The 22,584-nt window shown below is 34.3% G+C and overlaps 1 protein-coding gene across 2 annotated transcripts in view; it reads right to left on the minus strand.

The window, feature by feature from the left end:
* man2a1 (mannosidase, alpha, class 2A, member 1) overlaps window positions 1–22,584 on the minus strand; it is a 248,185-nt gene that overhangs the window by 193,024 nt on the left and 32,577 nt on the right. For both annotated transcript variants that reach the window (XM_088911950.1, XM_088911951.1), the window contains exon 3: window positions 15,352–15,496. In XM_088911950.1, coding sequence (XP_088768076.1) covers window positions 15,352–15,496 — 145 coding nt within the window. The remainder of the gene's footprint in view (window positions 1–15,351; window positions 15,497–22,584) is intronic.

A 22,584-nucleotide genomic window follows, 5' to 3' on the forward strand; every position in this document is an offset into this window, starting at 1 on the left:
TATGTAAAGTAGCCAGAGAGATTTTAGGTGGTAAGTTTGCTTCTTAATTTCAAGAATCTCAACAACACCTGCAAGGGCAAATTTCTTAATAAAATACCCAGACTGTCTCTTAAGGGTTCAGAAACAGTTGAATGATGACTATAGCTAAATCTATCATTTAAAATCATGCAACAATAATATCAACAATGCTCCCGTTCAATGTGGTAGGAGCAAGTACTGTACATACGGCAACCAGAAAACGTAGTCACATAAAATGGTTATGTTATGTCTTTAAACATTTTTAAATAAAAATCATTCTTAAAGAAAGCTTTATATCAACAAATCAATGTATGAAAAATGGCACCAATACTGTTTTGGCAGTGATTACACCAACTTGATTTGATTCTTTAAACTTGTGGTGTTGCTGAATTAAAAGTTTTTAGAGCACGTCCTGACAACATACTATGAAACTAAGCTGCCATCATTTTGATTTTCAAAAGTAATCTAGGAAGTGTCTGCAAGAAATAAAGAAAATTAAAGATGGCACGCCTTTGTAAATCTTTGTAAATTTTATTAGATTTTCTCATAATTGCAACAGTCAGAGCTGGGGTTTCTTCCCTAAAGTCTAAACTATGTAAAACAAGGAATGAATATCACTGATAACTGATATCCAAATAACAGTTGTAAAGATTTAAAGAAAACAAGCTATAATTACACAATAAGGCAACATAATGATTGATGATAAATAGGATGATGTGTTTAATGAAGCTAAAATAAAAAAGATCACATTATATGGACAAGAATATTTGAACGTTATAATTCAGGACTTAATGAGTCACATATTTAAGCTGTGAATTAGTGCTTCAGTGCATGTACAGCAGCTTTTAATTAAAACCATTTCCTGGCAGCCATATCCAAAATATCATCCTTTTTAAAATCATTTTAAAATGATGCAATAATACTATTGTTTATATTTATACAGTGCTGAAAAGTAAAAAGACGTTCAGTGACACTTTGACCAATTTGTATCTTTTCCATCAACAGTATGCTGTCAGCTTTCTTTTGCTTTACTTTCCTTCAGTCTGCAATCCCAGAAACACCTGAGCAGGCTCACACTATGGTGAGCGATGAATCTTCCCTTGCGAGCCCTAACATTTAATCTCCCCAAGACTCCAGTCTCTGCATTGGAAATTATTTAATTTTTGACTTATCAGACCATGCAATGTTTTCAAAGAACTCGGGTTACATACAGTACATCCTGATAAACTGCATGGACCTAGTTTAACCTAACCTAAAGTTAGCAGAGTTGCAGTTCAATTTAATACGTTATTGCAGCATATGTTTGGTTTGCTTAACCCTCACCATATGGATAGTAGTATTTTCAAAGAACTGTACAAGAAAAAAAGATAAAGCTGGTGATCCTATCAGAAAAAAAGATAAAGCTGGTGATCCTATCAGAAATAAATACGGGCTACTTCAAAAAAGTGTTAACAATCATGAGGTCACTCTATCATAGCATTACATGTAAAATTGTTTAGCCTAAAAACAAATAGCTCGTCCTGTAAACCTATTCATACACAGCTCTTCTTGTAACCTACTGTCATATATAGCTCATCTTGTGAAATAAAAATAAGATCAGAATAGACTACAGTGTTAACCCGGTTAAATGATACAGCAGCCAAGAGAGATATAATCTACATGTTTATTATTTATCAATGTTCATCACTGCAGTTCATATTAGCAAATCCTACAGTCAACAGAAACATTTACTTGCTGCTGTTCTGAGTTCACTGTTGGATTTTAAGTGACTTGTTTGAAGTTTATTTTGAACTTTGAACTTATTTGAATCCTGTTTATTTATTTTATTTTAATATTTAACTCTGCACTCTGAACTTTTTTTGTACAAGAAAGAAGAAAAGCTTTTTTTCCTGAAATTTAAAAGTGAAAGCCAATGCAGTAAGAAGTCAGATGTTAATGAAGTTAAGTTGAAACTTAAAACGCAAAGTTTTGTGTTTCTCATTATTTTATTGAATAAAGGTACAGTATATGGTTACTGAACAATGCCAAACTATTTGTCACAGCCTTTCTCATTTACAAGTCATAATTAATTGATTAATCATTGTAACATTCACCTGGATAATCGATTATCCAAATATGTGTTTGTTGATGCCCTAATGAAAACAAATTTGATGTAGTTTTATGAAACTAAAAATTCATTCAGTATACTAGACCATCTTCACCAGTGTCACTCTATTCTTCTTTTGACTGCAAATTGATTTGGAGTTTTTAGACACCTCACAATAATTTGTCAATCTGTTTTTACAGGAATTTCTCACATTTCGCACACACATACTGTATACACCTCAAGAATGGAAGCGTCTTTGCCAGGATGAATAGCAAACATTTCAGCCAACCTTATATAAATTTGACGTTTTGTTTATGTAAAATTATTGCAAAGCTTTGTATTAATCTTATGTATTGCTGCACATGCCCCTGGTGCACCAATAATGCACCTCTGAAGGCAACAGCAGACCTAGCAAGGACTGAAACCTATCTGCATTGAAATAAAGCTGACAATAATTAGCCTCTTTAAATAAAGGAACAATTAGAGGTTTGTTTTAAATCTACTTAATATATAACTATTGGATTTAGCTCAATATTCAAATATTTTCATCCACACAAAAAAAAGGCTTATGTTTTGTTACGTGGCATTTTCTATTAGTTTATTCCTCACTTTCCCATTAATTTTATTTTAGCTTTTATTACATTGTACTTTTCCTTTCTTTCCAGGTATTACAACACATGGTTACTTTGTGATACTAAAAATCTAGAATAGTTTGGCATTTCTCCAGGCTCAATATAGGACAGCTGTATTGTTATTTTACAAGAAGTGAAGTGATACTGTGGCTCGTGCTCCACCCTGCTGAGTCACAGAACACAGTTCATATCATCTTTCCTTTCTGCTCCATTTGCAGTCAGCTAGAGTCTGCGGGGTATCTCACAGTTACATGAAGCTAGATATTCTATACATAGTGCAGCACATTTTGAAAACTAAATTAGACATTTCAAAATGGTTTATTAGCCACATTCCTATTATTTGACCATTTGCTTGATGTACATACTATTTTATATAGATCGCATATTATCTGTTCCTCGTTCCACTTAAGTTGTTAAATGCTAGAATAGTTGTCCTGTTTTGATAACAGAGGCTCCCAAAAGCTCTACAGCTGTGGCTGGGAATTTAAGTGGTATAACTTCTGACTTAGCAATGAGTCACTCTTTGGGAGCCATTTTGAACTTGGTTTGTCCAAAAGTAGCCTAAATGGAAATATCAGAGAAGAATAGGGAAAACTAAATTTGGCATGATCAAAGCACTAAATGACTTATAAAAAAAAGCCAAAATAAATAAAATACTGGTACTTTTTAAGCAAATATTCACAGTTAAAATGAATAAAACCTTTAGATGGAGATGCACATTATTTCTACTGATAAGATCCATTATTAATTATCTTCAAGTATTTACGCATGGTATAAAAGCAAACATTTTATATTCACATATTTTAAAAGAAATAGAAATGTACACTTACAAGACTGTAAAAGTAAAAACTATTAGCAATGATAAACCTTTTTATCCGAAGAAGTCTGAAAATAAGATTTTAGTTATAAATGTCTAAATTAAATTAATCTCCTGTCCAAGTTTGAAAGAATGAGCACTAATGTTAATATTATTTTATGTAAATACTTATATATTTGCACAACACTATGTCTCAAATCCACAACATGACTGTCTTTATTTGCATAGTGACAATGATATTGCACTTCTCAAATACAAGTATCTGGTACTTTGAAAGTTTTATAGAAACCAGAATGTTCACTCCACAACATGCAATTACAGAACTCAAAGAGAGCTAAATACTTGAAAAAAGAATGTGATCTTGAGTCCATAAACTTGTAATAATCTTAATACTGTGAATCACCCTTGTACAACCTTCAGAAAAAAAAATATATAGTTGGTGTTCGGTCGTAAAAAAACAGATTTAAATTGTGTCTTTTTATTGCTATGCAAGTTTAATGCCTAGTATAAAAACAGCAAAGTGCTGGACTATTCCTTCTTAACACAACTTCAGAGCTTCTCTTTGTTTCTGAAGGATTGGGCATAATTCAGTTGAACGAAACACTGTATTCACAAAATCAGTTTTGTAAATGTCAAGGAATTAGACCCCAAAACAAACAGTTTATTAATAAATCTAAATATGTTAATAACAGTCATTTCAATGTTTCCACTAACAGAAGACCCTGCAAAACAATGAGTTTAACATTTGCTCATTTTTGCTCTGTTAGAAGCTGAAGGGTTCGTATCATCACATTGCATTCTAAGACTACAGTAAAGTTAAAACTATCATAATGTCACACTTCAGATTTTTAATTATACTAAATGTAATTCATTATGTCGGTTATTAATAAGCGGTCTGCTCTGAAAAAAACAGAGAAGGAGTTACATAAACAGTGGCATGTTTTTAATAATTTTATAAAGTGATCGCTTTTGATCACCATCATTGTATTATAATATTGTACTATAAAGTTGCACTTAAAAAACATGGAAATAAGTTATTTTACAGCACTCCCATGTGCTGTGAGCTTCAGAAGGAAAAATCTTTACTCATGTAAAATTACCAATGTACAGTATAAGCTGATTAACTAATTGGTACAGAGAAAAACTAATCTCAAGAGCTGAAGCTTTTGTTCCATAGATTGCTATAAAAAAACCCTAAGACAACAAAACTCCATCTTGATGCTACAGAAAAACAACTATGGTGCATAGAGAAATGTTAGTAGTTTCAGCAGAAATCTTATTTTACATAAAAAGTCTACCTCAGCATTTGTTTTATTCAGTACATCATTTTTTATTGATTTAAAAATTCATTTTTATTATACCAAAATATTTATATGTAACATTAATAAACACAATGCAACAACTGTTTATCTGTGTAGCTATACGATCCAAAAGTTTAATATACTGTATGCTAAACGGCGAAAACCTAAAATTCTATTTTTATCTTTAAGGCACACATTTCCTTTTAAAGTATTGAATATTTAATGTGAAGAAAGTACTTGAGCTGAAGAATGGTGCTAACAGTCATCTTGATGTTTGAAACAGGATTATTGGATAGTCTGATTTTGACTTTGATTGTTTTGCCATTGAATGTATAGTTTATGTGACCTTTTTAATTCTATGACATTGTAAAATCACCTATTAAAAACTAAAGCTAAAAATCTACATTTTCCTTAGAGGCTACATCTTATTCTTTTTTTCAAACAATGAAAAAATGGAATCATGTTAACATAACAATGGGCCTGTATGCCACATTGTGCAGGTGAAATCTTAGAACTTCTTTTAGTGCTTCTTTTTAAATTTTGAGCTTCCAAATGTATATTCCTGCTCTAACAGTACTAAAGAAAGAAAAGGGCAAAGGCATTCTATTACAGTTCTCATTTTCTAAATAACAACAAAGTTAGTCTAGAGTAGAAAAGTAATAACAATCAAAATCAGCTTTCAATATAAACAACCCTTTACATGATGCAACAAGGCTGCCCCTGTACAGCTTTTCAGATAAAATAAAATATAACATCTATAAATATAAGGCTCACTGCACTCCTCTGACATCTTAAAATATTGTATTTCAGTGACAATGGCCCATCAGAATTTTATCTAGAACTATACGATGAGAATATCTGTCAAATGGAAAACAAGAGCCTGAAAAACCAGCATAAGCAGCTTTTGAAGTTAATTCATGGTCTTTATATTTAAATAAAAAAACATACACCTGAGAATGAGATTATCCTATTTTTATACAGATAAAATACATAATAAAACTATAATGTTGGAAATGTTCAAAAAGTTTGTGATATAGTTATTAAGAATTTGATTTTATTTGTGTGTTATTTAAAAGACACAAATAAAATTTAAAACAAGTGCACTGGTGATAAATTTAATGTGTGCTCTCTATGTAAAAAAATAAAGTTTCATAACTATACCTGCCATGTTATCTGATATTGTTATCACCTATTAAACTTTATGTAATTTTGAGGGAACAGTACACTTTTTTAAATAGCCAGATGCAATGCTGTCCAATTGATAGGCTCAATTGCTTCAGCTAGCAACTTTAGTTCTTATGATGCATTAGTATCTGAAAAGCTTTGGAGAAATGACTGGTATTTTAGAATTTTCAAAAAAAGATGTTCTTTGAGGGTACAGGAATTTGAATGGTTCAAAAATATACTGTTTTTGATTGATGGATCTAGGGGTATTGCTTATCCATCTAGTAATGATCAGTTTTTATCACAGAAATGTCAGTTTTAATAGTATCTTAATATAATAGGAAACTTACATCTACTCAAAACCAACAAGCGTGAATTATAGCTTCCAATTCAAAATTTAATTTTTCATGGCACAGAAAAAAAAACAAAGCTTAGAAAAATAATTAAAATACCCTTTAGTGATTTCGATTTATTTTCAAGTGCTTACTTGAACAGAGAAGGAACAGGCACAGATAAGAACATTATATTTTGCTAATTATTTTTGTTCCATATTGCAACAACTGCAAAAATGCTGTGCCTAAGCCAAGAATATTACAGTCTGAGCACTTAAGATCCAAATGGTTCTCAATACAGTATAACAGCAACCATTTATTTTAGCTCTCCTAATTAAACAGATAACCATTTCCTATGAGACATTATTAATTATTCTAGAGAAACTTTTCAAAACCAGTCAGTGCTCCACAACACACCTTCAAGAAAATAAAAAGAACGGGGACTGAATTCCTTGAGGTCCTTAAAGCTTTAAGAAATTGTATTCTTCACATACAACAAGCACTGCAAGTCTGACATGAGAAAAGAAACAGTACAAAGTCCAAGTCATAAGTACTAGCAAACAGACAAGAGGACGCCTGGGGATGCTGCCCTGGAGTCAATGAGAGGAAAATCAGCCTTGGAGGCTCATGGGACATTCATCTGAGTGTGGACTGGGGAGGCTCCAGTGAAATGAGAAATACCATCTCTCAGGCAAACCTTTTAATCAATGCCACAGAAATGCACAAGCTGAAAACACACTGGCCACACCAGGTGACTGTGTTCCACAAAGCGTTGCCTACAGTACATGCCTCTCCAGAACACTGTAAACGTGGACAGTTTATATAACAATGAGACTACAACTCTGGATAAACTATCCTTTCAGAACACATCTGTGTCCACTTGTCTTCAGCATTTTGAGCTCATGCTACTTTAGATCTACATTCTTCTTAACTGATTCAGATAAAAAAAAGACCTTTTAAAACTCTTAGAAGACTGAAATCAGATTATCTTATTTTACACTACTGCGTCTGGCCAAGTATGTGAAGTTACACAATTCACCAAGATTTGTTTTTTTGATTTTTTTAAGATTTGTCTTACTTATTATTGGTGTATATTATTATTTTTATTATTATTATTATTATTTTATTACTATTATGTATTATTATTGGTTGTATAACTGCCAATGTGAAGAAGATTACACATGTACCGCAACACAGTTACAAGACCCTCAGAAAACATTTTGGTTAAGATATTGCATTTCGCATTTGCATTTTCCTACATTTACGTTGATAATGATAATTTTTTTTATGTATGACATTCATAAATATAATAATAATAATAACACATAATGGGGTATTAGCTCAGTTATAACATACACAAAATCACAAATCTAAATATAAACTTTGTATTTGATATTTAAAAACACTTTCTCTCTGTTTTACAGGCACATTGTATTTATAACTATTTTTTAAATGAGCAAAATAATTCAGATATGGAGCATTGGTATATTACATATGCTTATGTTTTACACTTTGTAGCAAATAACAGTTTAAACGATATACACCTGGCTGAAGCACAGAGCAAACACTTCTAGATGATGGCTATATAACTTAGTCAAACAATTTATTACTTCTCACGGTGAGCCTGCAACACTGGAAATGTAAATGTTCCACAAATGAAAAAAATAACACTGCAAAGTACTGTATAGTTTGTGAACACTTCACAAGAAACGTACTGTCATGCTGATACTTTATTTTGTTAATGTGACAATTAATATCATAAGTATAATAGTAACTTTGTTTCTTCGAGCACTTTTCAGCAAACTCAAAGCAATGGACAGCAGCACATATAAAATACACAAGAAAGGCAATGAGAAAGTAGAGGGAAATCCAAGCAAATTTACATAGTGAAGCAATGTATGACTTTACTATACATTAAGATCTTAAGGGAGTTTTGAAAATGTCAACAGTTGCACATCCTAAATGATATGGGCAATGAGTTCCTCATAAATAGTGAATGCACAAGAAGACTCTGTCACTCCTTTTGAGGAGCCAGGTCTTTGGCAGGGGAATAAGGTACAGTATATTCACAATAAATCCATAAGGTAGCTGGAGATAGACCATTCAATGCCTCATACAGTTTTTATATTTTAAAATTACTAGTGCCAACAGCTATATCACCGTGCAGCTCTGAACTTGGTACCCACTGAAGCTAAGCAAGGTTGAGCCTGGTCAGTATCTGGATGGGAGACCTTCTGGGAAGCAACAGTTGCTGCTGGAAGTGGTGTTAGTGGGACCAGTGGGGAGCCCCCACCTGCGGTCTGTGTGGGTCCTAATGACCTGGTATAGTGGCAGGGACACTATACTGTAGTGGGCGCAGTCTTTTGGATGAGACATTAAACCGAGGTCCTGACTCTCAGTGGACATTAAAGATTCCCGGGCATTTCTCTATAAGAGTAGGGAGTTATCCCGGTGTCCAAGCCAAATTTCCCCCCTCGGCCTTTACCGTGGCCTCCAAATAGTCCCCATGTACGACTGGCTTGCACTTGCCCTGCGATGGACTGGCGCCCCGTCCAGGGTGTATCCTGCTTTGCACGCATTACTTGGCGGGTAGGCTCCGGCTTCCCGTGACACGGTATGGTATAAAGCAGTATGGTAAATGACATTACAAAATTACCAGTTTATCTACAATTGGTCAGATGATGGAGGGTTCCAGGCTGTTCCACGCAGCTTTAGAGGGAATGCAATTCAGAAGTGATCCACCATTTTGTTTGTACCCTACTGTCCCAATACAGCTGTTATCCACTGAAATATACAGTTATCATTTCAGACAAGGTACATTTTTATACGTCAATACCACATTTAAATTATACTTATTCTTTCCCCAATTGTTAAACCATTTGTCACATTGTTATTCTTTCCTAACAGTTACTCTAGTAGCTATGCAAACACAACAAAGCATTAGAAATATAATTTCTGGTTCCTGAGGCCTATGCCATAAACTGCTTGTGCTATCCATAAAGGAAATTAACATTTCAAACCTGAATATAAGAGTTTTTTTGGGCTTTGGACTTTCCACAGAAATTATGAGTGGCACATCCAGGATTTCTCTACATGGTAAATTGGTCAATTAATGGACAATATTGGCTAATTAAGTGGAAGCTGAAAACTCACAGTCACTATTCAGCTCAACAATGAACAGTCAAAGCAAGCCTTGTCCAAATTAGGCTTCCTGTGAACCAGCTAAAGGCTTTTACCTAGACAAGCCACTAACAAACCCCTGTAACTCAGAGCAACGCTATTATAATATTTCAGCATTAATAAAAAAAATATTAGCATTGGAAGAAAATACATTATTCAGCTTACAGATATTTGGATATATTTGGAACTGTTGTTAATTAAGTTTAATTTTGGGGTTTATTAATTCTTTTTTTTAATTCTGGGGATTCTGGGGTTTAACTTTATAAGGGAAATGTACATGAGAGCAACCTCTCCTTTACATGCAGTCAATACTGAGAGTAAGTCTGCTTACTGCAACAAATACAAAAGGTGGAAACCAGAAAGGAAAGCTTTTGCAAAAATCATATTTTTGTTTAAAAGGAAGACACTGACACATTTCATTTGAGTTGAATTCTACAAGATTAATATTCTTAAAATAATTATTAATAATATATTCAAACAAATTGTCATAAACAACGCGGAAAAGTCATTCTCCCTAAAGAGTTTTTATGTAATCATGTTACTCAGTGCACAGAGCCAAAAGCTATTCATATATACTACACCCAAAGAACCAACACATTCGTTGCTGAAATAAGCACGTTTATATTAGATATATTTTCTCTTGATATCAACATTAGCAGGAGTATAATTCCTGTAGCAGGATGTTAGTACTGTGTATCTAATTCCATCAACAAGGTTTTTAGGGTCTCAGTTTGGTCCTGGTTATCTTGGTCTGGATGTTTTGACGCAATTTATATGACATTTAATTCAGGCCAAAGACTACAGAAAATGCTAGAAATTCCTAAACAATGTTTTAAACAACAATAATGATTTTATTATTATAGTAGGTATGTAAACCGCTGTTAGAGAAATGTGCATGAGTTCTGAGAACAATGCTCAGTATGTACTGCATATTTAAAACTCTGTCAATGTTGAAGAAAGTATTATTTGTAGCTGGAATTGTTTTTACAAGAATTGATTTGTTCAAGAGTGTGTCATGCAATTAGAAAATGTTATTACACACTTGTTTCAAATAAGTATTTCATATAATAAATGGGATGTTAATCAACAGTGCTAACATTTTACTTCAAATACTCTACAATGCTATTTTCAACATAAATGTTACTCTTTCCCAATTTGATCATTTTTTACATAAAACTAAGTCAATACAGCTTAATTAAAAAAAAGCACTAATTACTTCCTTTGATAATTGGCCAGTTTGAATTTCCACCTGTTGTTCAACTTGGCCACAACCCACATGCAGCCACAGGCAGCAGATCAGGAACATGAATTCTTGCCTCTGAAATGTGCACTGCCAGAGCTTCTTACTCCCATTGTGAGTCAAGATCCCAGGCATCAAGTCACAGCCCCAGCCCTGGCAGCACCTGGGTAGCTCTGCACTACCTCCAGCAGACTCAAGACAATCAGGTCATGATGCAGCCCAGTCTAGAAGAAGGGGTGTCTGAACTATAAAGTTAAGTCCGTTTCAACTCATTTCAAGCTAAAACAGATTTTGTACAACAACTGTAAAATTGAAAATTCACATTTAGCCATGACCTTTTCTTATATCTTATTGACAAATACTAATAAAATAATTAAAGACAAATGGAGCTAATACAGGTAATAATTTTAAGTTTTTATTATCCTAAATGTATGTATTGGGTAAAGAAGCCTATTCTGCTACATCAACAGTGCTTCCATTGTCATTAAATAACAGGAATTTCTACAGTGTAACAGCCAAATCAGTAATCATGCCTAAAACCTAAATTTTATCGTAATAGGCAATGAATCAATGAAGTTCAAAATGATATGTATTATTTATTTGCAGAGTAGTTTAAAGATGTGTGTAACCACTCAGTGCCCATGAGCTACAAAAGGAAGCATATAAACAAGTTACTGATAAAGCACATTTTTAACAGTTATACCACATCATATATACTGTGTACTTCATATTCTTTACTTATATTTCTAACTCATATTTTTTCTTTACAGTTTGAATCCTGAGGAAGAGTATGTTATACTTCAGAATCAGGTACAACAAAGAAGTGTGTTATTTATATTTTACATGTGGGATATATCTTATAAGACAATTAATAAGAGGTATTAACTCCTATTTAACCCTTTGCAGTATGTTAGTGGTGAAACACACAAAAAACATTAAGTACATTAAGTACTCTTAACTGGGAAATTATTTATACCCAAGATGAACATAAATAACAACTTAAGGTCTGTGTGTGATGGTCACATGTTGAGGCTAAGAAACTCAGTAAATGAGTATTTTCAAACTAAACATCATCTGGTGCCTCTCCCACATGACCAGTACCATACAACAGCTCTCATTTTCACTCATCCCTGGAGTCATCTTTACACTTTACTCAACCATGACTGATCAGGAACAGACTAAAACTGTTTTATGAAACAATTCGTTTCTCCTTTCATATAACCAATGAAAAACAATCAACAATGATTATTAACTGTGCTACCAATTATGCCAAAAAGTATGCCATTTTACAAGATGAAGAGCAATATAAAGTTTTCACAGAGGTCAAACTTTTTTTCCTAAATGTGGCTTTCATTTGTAAACTGTAAGTTAAAGCTAAAATAGCTACGTGAAAGACTTATATCAGTACTGTACTGTTAATGTTTAAAACAGCCTCGGTAACCACTGAATTTGTTTTAACTGTAAAGCACGTGCAAATTTATTTTGAGAACAGTTAAAATGCTTCAATGCTTTCCATAAAAAATCCTCCATTTTGGTGACAAACAGCATCTACTCTGAATTGTGCCTTTCTTTTTCTAAAGCTAATCCCTCAAAGAAAATTACATGTCTACAGAAGCTCCATATCTTGTAAACAGCTTTACAATCCCAAGAAAGATCGCCATCAACTAAACGTAATCTATCCTCTCTTTTCTCCAAACAGCACTGGAAACTGTGTCACTGGTAACCAGCTTCAGTCACTAAAGGACATACATTAGTATAGTTAATTTAATAAGAAAAGGTACATGGTGTCCAAGTGAGAAATTCTAAGACCATCATCTTGTATTTCTCTGCCTAGGGAATTGGAAGAGAATCTCCACTTTGGTGCTTCAAAAGACGGTGAAGGTATAAATCAAAACTGAATTTATACTGTAGGTTTGCAAGTCCTTTACCCTCTGGCAACGAACAGACACAGCTTTGGAAGGAGGCATAGGGTTTTTGACATTCCAACCATATCCAGATAAAATATCATTTTAACTCATGTAGTAAAATTAAATGTAGTATAAATGTGTGGGTGCGTTTAGGATATTAGTCTTATTCAAACGTGATTAAATGAATCAGACTCTACCTGTTCAAGTGAAAGGTTATCATGCATTAGCCTTCCTTCAAGTAAGAATTTATTCAATTTCTTGAAACAAAATGCCCAGGAATATGCTTCTGTAGTATGCCTGCATGGAAGAACAAACTCCAGCTTGCCTAAAAACTGGAACAACGCCTTTCAAGAAGGACAAAACATGTATCACGTATCATTTTAAACACCTGCCTGATTTTTCTATTTAGAACACATTAAAAGTAGGTATACACAATCTCAGCTGCTCACATTTCAGGGATAGACAAAATAAAAAAAGATGGCTTTTTGTCTCTAAGTTTTAGCAATCTATAAAAATCAGCCAGAAATCCTAATTTAAGAAACCATACAGAAAACAACACAAATTATAAAACAAAAAAATGAGTCAGGCAACTCAACCATTTTTAAATGAAAGGAATGACAATACTTCTGAATTCCAGTGGAAAATATCATGTCACATTAAGACCAACTTTGCAAAAGAAAAAAACCTGTGCAAATTTGATGATACAAGCTTAACAAGTGGAAACAGCCTTCTTGTATTTCACAGCTTTGTGCAGTATACAATTGCCAAGAAAATTCTACTGCTGGCAAGAGCGCAGGATTTATAACTATGATGTCTTTCAAAATGTATCCTTCCAAATCATATTTCACATTAATTACAGTTTAAGGTTCAACATTTAGAATGACTGGACAATGCTGCACTGATCATATATGGCTCAACCCAATGGTGTTTTATGTTTGTACTTCATAGAAAATACATGTAGTTAATTCTTTAAGGATGGCAAACCTGCAGAATCTGACTTTTACCAACATCCCATTCTACTTATCTTCTAGATAGTGGATTCAATCTATATAAACGGAAATGGCTTATTCTGCCAGCCATTTTCTTCAGGGATTCTGATAAAAAGGAGATGGGATTCTGTCTCAGCTACAGAAACATTGGCTGTCTAAATTAGGCTTTTGTTGAGATTGTTACAAAGTTTTAGAAATCTTTTATTGGTAAACCAATGTTTGCTTTTTACATTTAAAAAACGGATGCTTCCCCTTATTTCAGATATAAAAAGAATCCTCACAGCAAGCAAGATAAAATCGGTATTAGGAATCTGACAGAAGTAAAACTTGGGGTCTTACAGAAGAGAGCTTAGGATATTGAGCTAACTGTGTAGTCAGTCATGGAGAAGAATCCATCTTGCCTCTGTCGATATTCGTTTTCTAACCACTTCATTCTACACAAATATTAATAAAAAACTAAAGCAATTAAAGGAATTACTTTAAAACTGCCACATTATCAAAAATTAACACGTTTTTGTGTTAACAAATAACTTTTTGGTCAGAGGCTAGCTCATCTAACTCAAGATTCGAAACAATCAACATGTCAAACAAAATGTAAGCACTTTTAACTGCCAGTTCATTTCAAAACAAAGATTCATTAAGTCTTAGAAAAGTTCATTATAACTTAAGGCCAAGAACTAAGTTATTCTAATTGTATTTTCCTGTTGTTTGTGTGGGCAATGTTAACAATGTTAACAATGTTAATGTGTCTTCAACACATGCTACAGAAATGTATTAAACCTCAGTAGTTATGTCAGCAGCCGCATGTGCAGTACTAATAATAAGTTAACCAGTGCTCCTCTTCATTACTTTAATTTATTTGTAGACAATACAAATAGACTGAGCAGTGTTTTTCTAATGATGACTAAAAGCTCACTTTTCACTAATAAAATGCAAGCCTTGCTTTCTGTCTCTTACACAGAGAATCAGTCATGAAGAGCAATGCTTCTACGGACAATGAAAGAGTGTTTCTATAAAAATCATCTAATCCATATAGAATATAATATGACACAAATGTGTAGCCAGTTACCAGGACAGTACATGTTCTACGACAATATCTACAGCGATATCAACTGTTGAAAATTACTTTCTATAGTGCCCCACAAAATGAATCTGTTTGATGACATCTATTAATTTGTGCACCTCGCTAAGCCTGTTTTTCAGTCTTACACTTATAATGCATAAAATAGATCTCTGAACGTTTAAGTATTTTTTCCACTTTGACAAAACATTGCAATTGGTCACATAAAAAAATTAAAAGTATGCACCTCCTATAATTTTTCTTAAGAATTAACCATACCTATAGATGAATAAAAATACAAAAGTATGTTATGTATTGAGATTTCCCAATCTAGTTCTCATTTTCAGTTCTCCTTAAAGTAAATGTTTTCAGCCATGAATCTACATAAAATACCTGAAAGTAAGATTTAAAAATGTTTTTCTGTAGTTGTTGTATTCATTGTACTTCTGTATAATTTGCTGTATTTTGTAGAGTAACAAAACCTCCATCCTTTTGAATAATTACCTTGGCATGTGTATATAACACCCTCACACAATGGGAAACAATCTGTTTAACCTGGGCTTCGCTTAAGGTGCTCTGCTGGAAAGAAATTAATTAAAGCTGTAACCTCAAGATCACTTCTTACCAGGGTCATTATGTGAATGGGGAACAACAAACACCTGCAGAGGCTCATTATCCCACTCGTGCTCATCGTAAGAGATGTCAAAGCCTTGTTTCCAAGCTCCTCCATCAGGGTTGTCAAAGGGAAGCAGGCTGTAGACATCCAGCATCTGAAAGAAAAATGGGAGAGCCTTAAAATTAAATTCTCACTGCATGGTTTTTCAATCACCAAGATGCTCAGGCACATTGTTTTTCATGCTTGTAAATGTTCTATATGAAGGATTCGTCCACTGAGCCCTTCTCACTTTCAGTCAGACCCTCTATCTTTCCACTTGTTCTGACACAGGACTGCAACATGGAGATGCAAATTATATTCATATAAAATGAAAAGGATGCATTCTTCACATGTGCTTACAGCAACTGTTAAAAACCTGAACGGTCTTACTTTACTATGTATATTTTAATAGGCCTTAGAGATGAGGATGTCTCAAGATTACTTGATTTTTCATATACAGTAAGTGAAATTAATATTGCCAAGTAAAATTTAATATTGGCAGGATTCATTCCCTTTGATCTTTGATTGCTTTATTGTTCAAAAGGGTATATAACAATTTATTAAATACTGTAATAGAGGTGCTCTGTATTGCATGTGTCAGTTTCTCTGCTAGAAAAAAAACAGCAGCACTCAGACTCATTTGCATATTTTCAATTGCAAGGATTTATGTTGTGATGAATTTTTGTTCTCATATTGTGTCACACTGCTTCTTCATCACTTCTTACAAAAAGACAGCAGTGTTACAACCTTCTAGCCTTGCCTCATCAGATCTCAGATTCTAAACAGAGTTGTAACTGGTAAGTACTGGGATGGGATATCTCTAAGAAACTCTTAAGTTGCAGCTGCAAAAGCCAATGGGGGACCAATAGCTGGCACCTTTCATTCTGCATTAGAATTCCCAGGAAGTGTCATTTTTCTGTTTACACTTGAAATCAAGGTCTTGACTGCTAGGTCATTAAAGATCCCATGGTACTAACAGTAAGAGTAGGGTCCTTAAACCCAGCCTGGGCCTATGTGTAATTATACAAAGGAATGTGTTTGAGATGCCCCTCTGATAAGAGGCATCGTAAAGCTGTATCCAGTGGTAAACCATCTAATTATGAATAGCATAGATGGGCTCCATTGAGCCTGTAGTCTGTTTCTTCTGATGACCACGGGTCCAAGGTCACTGTACATAATCTAAAGAGAGATCCACCAAGGGGGGATCTGCAGGGTGGGTACCAGACATACCTGATAGCATCTCAACCAATCACCAGCTGTGATACCACACCCTAAAAGCTTGCACCCGACTTATTTTTGTCATTTAACTCACTGGTTCTATTTCCAACTGAACTAGCAATCTGACTTTTCCTCAATCACATGTAGTCCTAGTCAGTAGTCCCAACCTTTCTCTAGGATGCCTGTCCCAGAGAGTGAGTCAGTGAAAAGCAGAATTCTGTCCAATATATTCTTGTGTTCATGAACCCACTGTTCTTTTCATATGATCAATGAAATAAGACATTTGGATGCTTTTTCGCGTCATCCTGAATATCCATGCATATTCAGCATCAAGCCATAACCGGGATGCAGAAAATATTCCCAGCTGTCTACCTTGCTGCCATAAACAAGAAGACAACTGTGCACAGACTGCCTTTAAAGACATAAATCCAGCCACACTAACTTCTGGTAGAGCTGCCCAGTAACTCCCTGCACAGAACAAACAGCTGCCAAGTTGGACCATGCACTAATCCTGCCCAGCTGTCTTCTCAGCAGTAGTTTGAACCCAACAAGGATGTCTGGCCAGCAGATCTTTGAGTTCAAAACTTTGTTATTCAGATTATAATTCTGAAATATTGTTCCATACAAGTTTGATTTTTAGTTCATTATATTAAACACATATTTATTTGTATCTGATAATATGAATGTGATGTAATTATATGAGACTGATAAAACTGATATGAGGTAAACCATATTGCATGTTGTGGCATTTAACTTTGTATTTTAACTGAAGTTATTAACTCTTCCCCTTATAATCCCTGAAGGAACTATTAGCTTTTTATATCACAGTAGATTGTTTCCCAAATATATCCTATTACTGTGTTTGCATGTTTTTGGTATTGTATCAATAAACTATATATTGTATATTTAGAAAACCATGTGTGACACTGTAAATGATTATGTCTGATTGATTCCTAATAGTCGTCAAGTACTCTTGCAATTTGCTGTTACAAATTTCTGATTGTTACAGTAAAATAAAACACTCACATTACTGTGATTCAGTTCTCTATTGAATCTGCCATTCAGGGAGGCTGCTGAAGATAATAGCTGTCATTCTTCACCCAGGTGGGCACTGCACTTTAGTGATGAATTAAGTAGGAGTGGGAGCACTTCTATATGTAAAGTGCATCCTTTGGGATGAAAAGTACTATATAAATGCAATAAATTATTAAAGACAAATCTCTAACCATTTGTTCTCCCTGCAGACATACCAGAAATCATACAAGGATATCTCTTCTTAACACCTTCAGTTGTGCTGTTGGCACTACAGCATGTATTGTTTGGTCTTTGCTTCACATTAACAATATAAAATCGAATCACAATGGATGTAAAATGATGCAAAAAGCCCATTACACAAATCAAAGATAAGCAAATAATGTCTTTGAGGATTACTTCACATTTACTGGTATAATGATGAACGTGTGACAGCAACTGGATTACAGGAAAGAGGCCTGGAATCAGTAAAAATATAAAAAATATTACTACAATTACCCTTCAAATCAAATAAGTAATTTGGCATTTTCTGTGTTAACACATGATTGTTGCCAAAGCAAGGTAGTCTCTCCTTAGCCTAGCAAAAGAGGTAATTGTCTTACAGGCCAACATGGCCTGCTGAACATTAAAAGTAATCTTGATTTATTTAGACATATTCTAGATGAAATAGAACAAGGGGAAAAGGAACCAAGGTCAGGTCATTTTCTACCCACCCATCACTTTGTCCAATACAGGGTCATGAGGGACTTGGGTGCAAGGAAGGATATACCCTGGATGTCAATCCATCACAGGGCACAAACACAAACACTCAGACCAGAAGCCAATTAACCTACCAGTATGTCTTTGTACTGAGCAACCTGAGGAAACTCACACAAACATACAAATTCCAAGCAGATAGCACCCAAGGTGCAGAATTGATTCCAGGACCACATCACTGAAAAGCAGCAATGCTAACCAGTGGGGCACCATGCTGCCCTTTGATAATTTTGGCTAATGCAAATTAAATTTCTCATAAAAATATAATAATCTAAAAATATGAAACTGGAGTTGGTAGGGGTTAAATTTGTTGTCACACTTTAACTGACAGGACCTCGTAAATTGGTTGAACGATAAAATATAAAAAATAAAGCATTAAAAACAAAAATTAATAATGCATTATAATGCAATGAAGAGCATTTTTTCCAAAATATGTAACTATGTGGTATTTAAATACATATTTAACTCTCATATTAAAAAGTGCCCTCCAAATTTATTCAGATTCCCAATAAAATGGAAACAAAAACCATATTGCAGAATGTTATACTGTAGATTGGATAATGGATCTCACTTAAAAATTCTTAAGGTTATACTGTAATCATAATAAAGTACAAATCAAAGTCATATTTGTGATAACTGAATTCCAGAAAAAGAGGGATGCATTGAAACCTTTAAGCATTCCTTTAAATAAATATAAACAGAACAAATACAACATACTGTTCTATGTAAGTTTCCAGAATTATATAGAGGCCTCTGATGTTTTCCTGTTTCCCTGGGGTACAAAAGGAGGTAATCAACAGAAAGCATTCAGTGGTAGTATAGCATGCATCATCATGGTTAAGGTCACAGAGCTCTTCACAGCAAATTCAGTAAGCAAATGGTCCTTGACCTCCACAAGTTGGGAGATGGATATGAAAGATACAAAAAGCTGAATCTAGCACTTTCTAGTGTAGTGCCCATTTTAATAAAGTAGTGCCCATTTTAATAAAATTAAGGCTATAGTAGGCACCCTGCCAGGAAGAGGGCATAAGTGTATCTCACCACCATGGGTTGAGAAATACATTTTCTGAGAGGCAACAGCCAAATGCTGCTTCTAACAATACAATGAATGATTCTAACAATACAATGAAATCTAGCATTCAAAGTCACCTGCATTTATGTGGCATTCACAGCTGGCCTACAAGGAAGAAGCCTCTATCTGAGGGCAACCAGAAACAAAGGTGACTCAAATTTGCCAAATATCATTTGAATGTCAATTCCAACAAGGTCAACTGCAAAGTTAATTGAGCTTTATGCACTTGCTCAATAACTTTGTTTGGTATTGTTTAGAAAACACTCTGCTCTTTACGAAATATTGGGAGGCTTACATTGTGTTTTGGAGTTGTTTTTCATCTATACATCCTGGTACCCATGATGAGATGGGGGAATTTATTAACTCCAACATGTTCTGCAAAAAATGTCAAGATTGGCCAAAAACAGACATTCCAACAGGACAACGATCCAAAACATTCACACAAATTGACAAAGGAATGATTAACTCAACTAGCCATCTCTATCTCCAGACCTCAGTTTAACTGAACATTTGTGATCCAAGGCAGGATGTTAGTTCACCAACAAAAACCTAAGTGTCTAAAGAACTAAAAGCATTCCACCTTCTATATGGAAAGGCAGTGTAATCTATTTAAAAGAAGTTTTTATTTTGTAAAACCTACAGGTGTGAATAAATGTGACACTTTTTTCTGTACTGAAAGTGCTCTATCCAATTTAGCGTCTGCAGGGGAGCCAGAGCCTATGCACTAAAATTAATTATGATAAAAATGACTTTGTTCAGTGCAATAATATTAAGATTACTTACATGTATTGTCTGATGTTTTAATTTAAGCAAGAAATGTTAACTAACCTTTAAATCTTCCTGTTATTTGATATTTATTTGATGTTCCTATTTCATCAATGGTGTAAATAAATTCAGAAGGCACTGTATATGAGCATCAGATAAACTTACACAAAAAGTAAAAGCAGACAGATTTTAGATATTGATTCAATGTTTTCAGATAACAGCAAGTATGGTGCACTGATCAATTGGGGTTGCGAATCTCTAGGCACCACACGATTCGATTTCAATTCAAGGTGCCAGAATGCGATTATAAATTGATTCTCAATGCATCTAGATTTTCTTTCTATACATGATGATTTTTTTTCTTACTGTGTGACTGGAGTACACGAGACACGAGCTGCCATTCATTGGTGATGTATTGCACGGTAATAATGATATATGATTTTGTCCACGCATCACAGGTTATTGCCTATTTGCTTTCTTCAATGATTCCAAAACTTGAGTTTTGGTGTCGTTGTAGAGTATTGGTATTGCTGTTTCACTAAAGTGACGCAGAGACAGTATGTTGTACCTCGGCTCCCGTGTTTGCAACATTAAGCAAAAGCCCGGGTTTTCAACAAGGGTGTAGGGGCTCAAATCTTTTGCGATAAAACTCGACAGCTCTGACACTTGCTTGAAGGTTCTGTTAGGCAGCAACAAGAACAGGCCGGTTTTCTTCCAAGTCCGGATGGAAACGTGAAATGTGATTTCAAATGATTGTTGTATTCCCAAAATATTTTATCTTGGTATGACACAGCTTGCACACTGCATGGCTCTTATCGAGTTAATTTTTACCTTTTACTTAATAAAATCCAAAATGTGGCCATAGGGTGGCTTTCCAAGCAGAGGGTGCAGGCCACAGTTTGTCCATCTTTACAAACCGGGTAGCTTAGCTTAGATCAAATGTAAGCATGGCACACTTGTTAACCTATACGTCTTCACCACACAATTAGTTTCTTTTAAACCCCAAAAACTAAACCATTATTATTTGCTCTATTTGTCATTTACTTTATGTTGTATTGTTTTTACCTGAAATGTTTAGTACTGTGCAGATTTAAAAAAATTAAAAGATAGATTATGGAGTTTTGTGCGTCGATGCAGAATTGTACAAGAGAGAATCACGCTGCATCTAAGAAACAATTTGTTTTCCCCCACCCCTACTGTCCAACATGACAAAACAACAATGTTAATTCTTATGCAAAACAGATCAATTGATGTAGGATTGCAAGTGTGGTCTGAGCAGGAGTGTTTCATCTCTACAGTGCTTCCCTTCTAGTGATACTACTAGTATCAGTATCAGTGATACTGATGGTACCTTATTGCACAGTGCTATATTGACAAAGTCCCAATATCGAACTTAATGCTCTTCTCATGTGGTTTATGCTAGCGTGATTTAGCAGCATTACAAAATCCCCTTACTGCTTGTGTAACAATTCACTTGTATAGCTTTCGTTTGAGGTGTGAATGCGATACTTATGCCTGAATACCCTTCTCAACAGATTTGAGCTCCAATGAATTGTGGGATGAGTTGTCACAATGTGTGGCAGACAGGAGGCAGGACACCAGTCATCTGGCACATTCCTATCCTTGTTATACAAAAGGAAAGGTACATAATTCCACAAGAGAGCATCTGCAACCTGGCACAAAACCAATCGCAGATATTCAGCTTGTTTACCTCTAATGATGACCCCAGATGCTACTAGTCTGTGCCTTTCACAGCAGACCCCCTTGTTGATTAACCTTGTTAATGTCAAATGTTGAGCATAATGAATTTACCCGTTTCATGTCTGTTTAATAAAATCTCAGTGCACTCAGTGCAAAACTGTAAAAGTTCCTGATAATAACTTTGTAAATGTGCTACAGTTTTAAGTTTCCTTTGATGATTCATTATGTTTTACATTAGCATAATAGCATACAGGAAAGCCACAGACAGAATGAAAGCATTTTTTACTGATTAGACTGGGTCCAAAGAAGGCTAAGAAAAAAATCTGGTTTTCTTCCCCAAAAATAAAGAACACTGTGCTGTTGTAACTTCTAATAATGCATTACTTCACAAGGCTGTTGTTCCCAACAGTCATATTTCACACCAGCCTGATGTCATTTTACGTTTTAAAGACTTAAAACTTTGAGCTTCAAACCACTCTTCGGAATGATTAACTCTTATGGCTATCTACATAAATAATATAAATATGGCTATCTCAGTTTCCTCTTATTTCCAAATCCCATATCATTTCATTATTGTACTTTTCACAATTTAGTACTCAGTATTTAATAACTACATGATTTAAAATCTGGAAAATGTCTTAGTATGCAACAATTTTTTT

The sequence above is a fragment of the Atractosteus spatula genome, chromosome 3 (genome assembly GCF_055471065.1).
Source record: "Atractosteus spatula isolate fAtrSpa1 chromosome 3, fAtrSpa1.hap1, whole genome shotgun sequence".
Lineage (NCBI taxonomy): Eukaryota > Metazoa > Chordata > Actinopteri > Semionotiformes > Lepisosteidae > Atractosteus > Atractosteus spatula.